Source organism: Bubalus bubalis, chromosome 5 (assembly GCF_019923935.1).
Source record: "Bubalus bubalis isolate 160015118507 breed Murrah chromosome 5, NDDB_SH_1, whole genome shotgun sequence".
Classification (NCBI taxonomy): domain Eukaryota; kingdom Metazoa; phylum Chordata; class Mammalia; order Artiodactyla; family Bovidae; genus Bubalus; species Bubalus bubalis.
The window spans coordinates 131,349,245-131,358,903 of record NC_059161.1 but is presented as its reverse complement, the minus strand read 5'-3'; the positions used below and the strand labels follow the sequence as shown (position 1 = coordinate 131,358,903).

The 9,659-nt window shown below is 46.9% G+C and overlaps 1 protein-coding gene across 1 annotated transcript; it reads right to left on the bottom strand.

The window, feature by feature from the left end:
* Nucleotides 1-2,358: 2,358 nt before the first annotated feature.
* Nucleotides 2,359-3,836, bottom strand: LOC123465828 (keratin-associated protein 5-3-like). Its single transcript, XM_045165873.1, has 2 exons — nucleotides 2,794-3,836; nucleotides 2,359-2,556 (listed from the first exon to the last, which is right to left on the bottom strand). Exons 1-2 carry the CDS (start codon nucleotides 3,196-3,198, stop codon nucleotides 2,359-2,361), a joined length of 603 nt encoding a protein of 200 aa, XP_045021808.1. The 5' UTR covers nucleotides 3,199-3,836.
* Between the last annotated feature and the right edge of the window lie 5,823 nt (nucleotides 3,837-9,659).

Genomic DNA, 9,659 nt, shown 5'->3' with positions numbered 1-9,659 from the left:
GATGAGGGTGAAAGAGGAGAGTGAAAAAGCTGGCTTAAAACGCAACATTAAAAAGACCAAGATCATGGCATCCAGTCCCATCACTTCACGGCAAACAGAATGGGAGAAAATGGACAGAGTTTATTTTGGGGGCTCCAAAATCACTGCCGATGGTGACTGCAGCCGTGAGATTAAAAGGCTCTTGCTCCTTGTAAGAAAAGCTACGACAAACCCAGACAATGTACTCAAAAGCAGGGACGTCATTTTGCCGACAAAGCTCCGTATAGTCAAGTTATGGTTTTTCCAGCAGTCATGTACGAATGTGACAACTGGACCATAAGGAAGGCTGAGCACTGAAGAATTGGTGCTTTCAAACTGTGGTGTTGGAGAAGACTCTTGAAAGTCCCTTGGACTGCAAGGAGATCAAACCAGACAATCTTAAAGGAAATCAGTCCTGAATATTCATTGGAAGGACTGATACTGAAATTGAAGCTCCAACTCATTGGAGAAGACCCTGATGCTGGGAAGGATTGAAGACGAAAGGAGAAGCGGGCGGCAGACGACGAGATGGTTGGATGGCATCACTGACCTGATGGGCGTGAGTGAGAGCAAACTCCAGGAAATAGTGAAGGACAGGGGAGCCTGGTGCGCCGCAGCCTGTGGGTCGCAAAGAGTCAGACACGACTTAGCGACTGAACAAGAGCAGCGGGGCAGTCAGGGCGTCCCGCCTGCCCTGCAGCTGGACCCCAGGGGCTCAGGGCCGGGTCCTGAGCAGCTCTGCAGGCAAGCTCAGGAGCCCAAGCTCTGTTTACCCCACACCCCCCTGCTGTGCACTTCATCTGCCCCCGGCCCCCCCACCCCTACCCGCCGTCAGCCTGGGAGACGATCCTGTCCCAAGTGGAGAGTCTGGTACAGAAAGCAAAGGCCAGAACGGGCAGACACGACTTAAGAGTTTGGAGATAAAGGCTCCGGCCCCTGTGCGCACCCCCTGGCCCCAGGCTGAGCGGGCTTCTCTCTGTGGCTGGACCGGGCCGGTTTCCGGTACTGACGAGGAGGCAGCTGGACACGGGTGGCTCTCTGAGCAGCACCCCGGGTCTGCAGTATCTCAGCTTAGCACTTGCCGGTCTCGGCTGTGGGACCCGAGGCCCCGGCGGGAACACGCGCAGGGCAGCTGGCAGCAGCCACCGGGGTGTGACTGGGTGCACACTTTGGGGTCCCCAGCCGGGCTTCAGGAGCCTTCCAGGTACGCGACTGGCTATGGTGGGCTCCGAGCTCTGAGTCCCCGCGGTTCAGAAGGCGTCTCTCTCGTCCTCTGATGGGCATGTGAACACACGCGCGCACACACGCACACACACACACACACCTCTTTCTGAGCTTGAAGAGCAGACGTGAGTGTCTGCACAGCAGCCTCGCTCCCTTCTCTGCGGAAGGGCTGGTCGTCTCCAGGATTCAGGCGCGTGGGTAGCGTGGGATTTCCCCGTCTGCTTTTTTTTTTTTTTTAAAAAGACTTGAAACTATAAACCCCTTTCAAGCAAACGCGAAACCACTTACAGCAGCTCCAGCGCCATCCTGTGGAGGTTGTGCGGAACCACACCGAAGACCAGAGACTCAGGTCGCTTTCAGTTCTCGGGTGCTGCGACTCACCTCTCTTCACGGCTCAGCTTCCTGCCGCGGAACCAAACGGCCATTGTGTTCAGAATTCTTACCCCCAAGTTACTGAGAAACGGGGCTCGCCCCCACCGCCTCTGCAGCCGGCCTCAGACCTTCACGTCCGTCCCTCCTCTGGCGTCCCTGTGCCCCGGTGGCTGCCTGGCCCCGCCCCCTCCCGAACCCGATCAGGGTTGCCCCCTTCCCCGCCTCGGGCAGGTGGGTGCCCGGTTCTCTCCTGAGCCCCAGTTTCTTGCACAGTGCGTGCTGTGGGTGCTGAGCACTCTGGGTTGCCCGGGGCAGTGGGTTGCTGAATGCTCTGTTGAGATTCAGGAAATCCAAAGGAGACAGAGAGAGGAGGGATGCTGAAATGGTAAATTACCAGAAACAGTAAGAAAAGAATCACGATAAGACCAGGACGTGTGCGGGGAAGGCATACATTTATTGAAAGGAGTTGCAAGGATTCTCAGAATCTGTAGCCCATGACAGAGAATCAAGCCGGTGAGTTCAGGGGAGACGTCTGAGGGCTGTGGTCGAGGCTTTTCACAGGAAGCTGATGGGAGGTCAGGGGTCAGACCCTCTCAAGGGTGAGCTGGGTGTGCTCTTTCTACTACAAACACCCCCGCTCCCACATTCCTGAAACAGCAGGCCAGGGCTGGGATTCAGGGCTTTGAGGTCAAGCATTGATTTCCATCCAGGGCATCTGATACATACTGGGTGTGTGTTGAAGAATCAGATCTTGCGCTGGCAGCACACGGGGACACAGCAGCTGGACTGGGAGCAGCAGGGTTTGCAGCAGCTGGACTGGGAGCAGCAAACAGGGACACAGCAGCTGGACTGGGAGCAGCAGGGTTTGCAGCAGCTGGACTGGGAGCAGCAGGGTTTGCAGCAGCTGGACTGGGAGCAGCAAACAGGGACACAGCAGCTGGACTGGGAGCAGCCACAGGAGCCACACCCCCCTTTGCCACAGCTGGAGCAAGAGCAGGCTGGCACACAGCAGCACACGGGCTTGCAGCAGCAGACGGGCACACAGCAGCTGGAGCCGCAGCCCCCACAGCTGGAGCCATAGCCCCCCTTGGAGCCCCCACACGAGCCACAGCCCCCCTTGGAGCCCCCACAGGAGCCACAGCCCCCTTTGCCACAGCTGGAGCAGGAGCAGGCTGGCACACAGCAGCACACGGGCACACAGCAGCTGGACTGGGAGCAGCAGGGTTTGCAGCAGCTCGACTGGGAGCAGCTGGGTTTGCAGCAGCTGGACTGGGAGCAGCCACAGGAGCCACAGCCCCCCTTGGAGCCCCCACAGGAGCCACAGCCCCCCTTGGAGCCCCCACAGGAGCCGCAGCCCCCCTTGGAGCCCCCACAGGAGCCACAGCCCCCCTTGGAGCCCCCACAGGAGCCACAGCCCCCCTTGGAGCCCCCACACGAGCCGCAGCCCCCTTTGCCACAGCTGGAGCAGGAGCAGGCTGGCACACAGCAGCACACGGGCTTGCAGCAGCAGACGGGCACACAGCAGCTGGAGCCGCAGCCCCCGCAGCTGGAGCCGCAGCCTCCGGAACAGCCAGAGCAGCCCATGGTTCTGGTGGGTTGAGGGTGGGGTAGGTCAGAAGAGCAGGTGGAGAGAGAGAAGGTGCTCAGTGTGGGGCCTCCTGGGCCAGGAGCCTCTATATATCTGTAGGGGTCAGGTGAGATGCTGGGCACATGGCTTACTTCCTGGTTCCTGTTCGCACCACTTTCCAGCAGAAAAATTCTGAGTGTTTAAAATAGATTTAGTCGTAAACACATTGTGGTGTTTATAAGAAACACTCCTGCTGTGTCTTGTGTGTTCCCAGCACACGGCTTCATCACCTGATGGGCTTGTGTTCCTTGTTTGCAGGAGACAGAGGTTGAGCCTCAGGGCCATACTGGTCATCACCCTGGCACAACGCCTGACCACGTCTGGACTGTGAAGTCTTGATGGTGCCCATAGGGCTCACAAGAGGTGGCCTCAGGGCATGGAGAGAGTGCCAGGCAGGAGGCCACTGCAGGCGGCGGTGGGGAACGTCCTTCCTGTTAATCTCAGGGATTCAGAGCACGTGTCACCTGCAATCCTAGCCACACGGTCCGTGGTCCTGCCTGAGTTGGGCTGTTTCAGTTTTCCATGGACCTGAGTCCCAGGCCTGGCCATGCTGACCATGCCTCAAGGGATCTCCTATATCCAGCCAGCCAGCCAGCCAGGGGTCAACCAACTGGGGATTGAAAATATTCCAGAAAAAGTCCAGAAGTTTCCAAAAAGGAAAACTTGAATTTGCCCTGCTGGCAACAGTGTACATAGCATTTACATTGTGTGTACAACTATTTATGTAGCATTGACTTTGTATTAGGTATCACAAGTCGTCTAGAGATTAATTAAAGTGCAGAGGAGGACGTGCATAGTCAAATGAAAATACTGTGCTGCTTTATGGGCTTCCCTGGTGGCTCAGCAGAAAAGCCTCCCCCTGCCAATGCAGGAGATTTGGGTTACATCCATGGGTCGGGAATATCCCCCGGAGCAAGAAACTGCAACCCGCTTCAGTATCCCATGGAAAGAGGAGCCTGCCAGGCTACAGTCCACAGGGTTGCAAAGAGCCGGACATGACTTAGTGACTGTACAACGACAACACAACAACGCTGTTATATCCACCGGACTGAAGCATCCTTGGAATCTGGTGCACATGGGGTCCTGGAACCGGTTTTCTGCTGATATGAGGGCTGACTGTCGTCTTCCTTACGTCCCTTGTGGACCGGTGGTTCGGTTTCTCTTTGGTAATCAGGATTAGTCACTGCAGTCGGCAGAAAACCTCTGTTGATGCTGGGCCTGAGGGGCCGGAAGTGGCCCGTGGCCGCCCCGCACCAGCCCGGTGGCTGCCCACTGGTCCCCTGGTGGGCGCCCCCCTCCCTCGGGAGCTCAGACCTTGAGACCAGAGGGGCCTGAGGGTGCGGGCGTTGGAAACGAGCATCTGCTGGTGGTTCAGCGGGGAAAATGGTGAATGAGGCTGCAGCGGGCAGCGACGGCTCCGCGTCTCCCGCGTCCTCGGGGGCGCTCGCAGGGAGGCGCCCCAACGTGGTCTCGCCGCGGTTCACTGCTTTCCGAGTGGCTTCACCTGGCCTGTCCTCCACGCAGCCCTCACCCGGTGGGGCAGGGACGGTGTGAGGACCGTGTGTGCTCCCTGTGGGTTTCCGGTTGCTTGAGAGTTTGTCTGTTTTTTATTACACTTATCTATTTATTTTTGGCTGCGCTGGGTCTTCGTTGCTGGTGTGCAAGGGGCTATCGATATTTATATTTTGATAAAGATATTTATTCTTATCAAATTTAGTATAATATATATTATATATAATTAAATAATAAATATATTAAATTATATTTAAATATATAATTAAATAATAGTTACATAAATATATAATTATATACAATATATTTATTAGGCTATTGCTATTTATATTTTGATATTGATTTTATTATATTTATTATAATATATAATTAAATAATAAATATATTAAATATATTATATATATGTAAATATATAATTAAACAATACATATATAAATATATAATTATATATATAATATATTATATGTATTGGGCTACTGATATTTATATTTTGATTATATATATTATATATAAATAATATATTTATTGGGCTATTGATATTTATATTTGATATATTGATATATGTTTATATATAAATAATTATATATATTTATTGGGCCATTGATATTTATATTTATATTTTGATATTGATATTTATTTTTATTATAATATATAATAAATAATCCATATAAATATATATTTATATATAAATAATATATACTATATATTAACATAATATATAAAATATATACTACATATTAAATATGTTATATTAAAAATAAAAATAAATATAAATAAAATTTTATTATAATATATAATAATCTATATAAATATATATTTATATATAAATAATATATACTATATAGTAAAATAATATATAAAATATATATTATATATTAAATATATTATATTAAAATAAATATATAAATAAAATTTATAAAATATATTATATTATAAACATATTATATTATTTTATATAATAATATAAAATATAATATGTATTATATATAATATAATATATTTTATAAATTTTATTTATATATTTATATATTATATATAATATGTTATAATAAATATATATTATAAATATATATATACAATTATATAATTATGTTTTATTATATATTAAAATATAATATATAATAAATATATATAATATTGTAATGATATATAATATATATTATGCTGCTGCTGCTAAGTCGCTTCAGTTGTGTCGGACTCTGTGCAGCCCCACAGGTGGCAGCCTACCAGGCTCCCTGGTCCCTGGTCCCTGGGATTCTCCAGGCAAAAACACTGGAGTGGGTTGCCATTTTCTTCTCCAATGCATGAAAGGGAAAAGTGAAAGTGAAGTTGCTCAGTCCTGTCCGACTCTTAGTGACTACATGGACTGCAGCCTACCAGGCTCCTCCGTCCGTGGGATTTTCCAGGCAAGAGTACTGGCGTGGGACGCCATTGCCTTCTCCAAATATATATTATAATTATATATAATTATAATATATAAATGTATTGTAATATATTTATTATATTTATATTTAAGCTATTGATATTTACATTTTATAAACAGCAATCTTTTCTGGTGTGCACGGGGTTACTTGCTGTCGCAGTGGTCGGGCTTCTCCCCACAGTGGCGGCTCTCTGTGGGGCGGGCTCTAGGCGCACGGTCTTCGGGAGTCGTGGCTCCCAGGCTCCAGAGCTCAGGCTCAGCAGTTGTGACGCATGGGCTTACTTGCTCCTTGGCATATGGAATCTTCCTGGACCAGGGATCAAACCTGTGTCCCGTCTTTGGCAAGCGGATTCTTCCCCACTGCGCCACCAGGGAAGTCCTTGATTGCTTTAGGTATTGAAATCAATATTCAATTTGTTAGCATTACAGCTTAAAAAATCTTACATTCTAAAACTTTATAAAGATAATTTATAAATATAGAAAATAAATATAATTTTAGCTACTGACATTTATATTTTATAAAATAGATATAATTTAATAATTATATAAAATTTAATTCAGTATATATTTATAAATATATACTGTATTTATGATATATATATTTAAAATATAACTTCAAAAATGTAGATGTACTAAATTTAACAATCACTGTCAGAAGGACCTATGGTTAATGTTTCATTAACTCAAGTTGGAATGGTCCAAACTTTCTTAAGCTAAACATCCCATCAATTTTATAATTTAGCTACATTCCCGTTCACATTTTAGCCACAGGCATACATTAGTTACCTTTGGTTTTACCTCTTCTGTAATTACCTCACTGTTCTTGGGTATTCTGTTCCATTTTTTTCAGACTTGCTCCTCTTTTTCTGTTTGGGGAGTTTCTATTCTTTTGTAGCAAATCATTATTACTATTTTGGCTGTGCTGGTCTTCGTGTGGCGCACGGCCGACTCTCCAGTTGTGCGCAGGCTCAGTGGTTGCCCCGTGCGGGCTTAGTTGCGTGGCACGTGGGATCTTAGTTCCCAGACCAGGGATGGAACCCACGTCCCCTGCATTGGAAGGTGGACTCTTAACCACCGGACCACAGGGAAGTCCCTTCTACTGTGTCTTTGTTTCACGCTCCCTGGTTCTTCGCTCGGGGTGGAAGGTCTGCTGAGAGCCGTGATCCGTCCTGATGTCCAGCCTCCTGATGAAGGCTCCTGAGGAGGCTCAGCGTCCTGATGAGCCCGTCCGAGGTGTTCTTCATTTCTTTACGCTGCTTTGACTTCTAGCATTTCTTTGATTCTCTCCTTGGATTCCCCCCGCCCCCGCATAACCCATTAGCTCTTGAGTGTCTTCTTAGAGCCTGTAACACACACAGTCATCTCCTAGTCTGAGAATTCCAACCTGCCTGCCTTGTCTGAGTCCGGCTCTGATGCTGGCTCTCTCTCTTCCAGCCGCGCTCTTGCCTCTGAGGACGCCCTGTGATTTCTTGTTCAAAGCTGGACACGATGTATCCGTGGGTGATGGGAACTGTGGCCAGCAGGCCTTCTGGGATGTGCAGGTTAGGTGTGTTGGGGGGGGCAGTGTCTATTTCCTGGGCTTGGTGACGGATCCAGTGCTTCTCAGTCCCTCCTCGCCCCTTGCTGGGTCAGGAGTGCTGCAGGGGCTGGAGTTGGGGGCTTCTCTCCCCCGAGGTCACGAGCACTGATGAAACCCCCACAGGTTGGGCTTGGTAAACTAATTTATTGTGAGGGCAGGTCTTTTTTTTAATCTTTCTTTTTTATTTTTTAAATTATGAAAATGCGATAACACATTTACAAGAGACTTGGAAAATCCAGAACAAAGCTATATATGCTGCCACCATATATTACAACTGCTTGTTTCAAGAAGAAAAATTAAAGTTTTTATATCAAACTCCGGAAATTAATAGCATGAATGTACAGAGAAGTAGAAGTATATAGTAGGCCTGGCAAGTATTATGTGCCAATTTGACATAATTAATATTTATACAACTTTCACATAACAGTAGGATACAAATTCTATTCAAGCTCCCATAGAGCATAAACTAGGAGACACTGGAACATATCCAGGGACATAAAACAAGGTGCAGAAATTTCAGATCTAAAGGTATTGAAATCATAGATTCTGCTCTCTTATTACTGTGGAATTATATTAGAGGTCAGTATCAAAAGATTTTTAAAACTAACCCGCATATTTTCAAGTGCAACGTGGCGTTTACTGAGAGAGCTGTGACTCAGCATCGAAAGAGGGCAGGTCGTGTTAGGAATGCTCTGCGGATTTCAGAATGCCCCCTTGCCCCTGCCCCTGCCAAAAGCACGAAGGGGTTTTTCTCCAGTCTCCACTGTGAGAACCTAGTGGGGTTCCTGGAGGTAAAACTTATCAGAGTGCGGGGACCTCATCTGACTCGGTCTCCCTGGAGTTTTAACTCTCGGACTTGTCTGCACTGAGCCTCCAGCAGTCTGCGGGCTGGGCGCGGGTTCCCATGGATGTTTTTGCTTCTCTGATTCTCTGTATGTGCCTGTCTTTCTCCAATTTGGGGGACCACCCTGTGCCCTGTGACCTCAGTTCTTTGATGGATCTCAGAAGAAGTGTTGATTTTCAGTTTGTTCAGCATTTTTCCTTGCTGTGTGCCTGGAAATGGCCATGTCCGAGCTCCCTCCATGCTAGACTGGAATGACTTACACCCTCAAAACACTTAGTGAGCACCAACACATACACCTCCTTTAGTACATAATGTTCATTGGCCAGATGCACAAAACCTTTGATAGAGTGAATATCAAGCTCTCCTAAATATTTCAGTACTGTCTTTAGATTTAGTTGGGATCATTTATAACATTTATCTTGAAATGATTCTAAAATCAAGGGCTAAAAAATACACATATTCAGTGGAAATCACATGGTGATTTGGTAAGATTCTTTAATATTGGGAAGTGCTTAAACACATACACAGGGTGAGATGGTTAGATAGCATCACTGGCTCAATGGCCATGAGTTTGAGCAAACTCCGAGAGATGGTGAAGGACAGGGAAGCCTGGCGTGCTGCAGTCCATGGGGTCGCTGAGTCGGACACGACTGAGCGACTGAACGACAGCAAAGCATATTACATGAATTAAAATTTAAATTTTAATTAAATTTAAATTACAATTTAAAATTGAGGTACAATTCATATACCATCAAATTTGCCCTTTAGAGTGTATAATTCAGTGACTTTTTAGTAGACTCACAAAGTCACATGACCATCACTACCACTTAATTCCAGGACAGTTTCATCGTCTCAGAAAGAAATTCCATGTACATTTAATGGGGAGGCTTCATCTCCCTCTTTCAAACCAGCCCATGGTAAATACTCATCTGCCCTTTGCCTCTGTGGAGTCACCTGTTCTGGACACTGCATGTGAATGTGGTCGAATAATATGTGGCCTTTCACTTAGCACGATGCTTCAAAGTTTATTTCTCTTGTACCATGTGTCAGAACTTCCTTC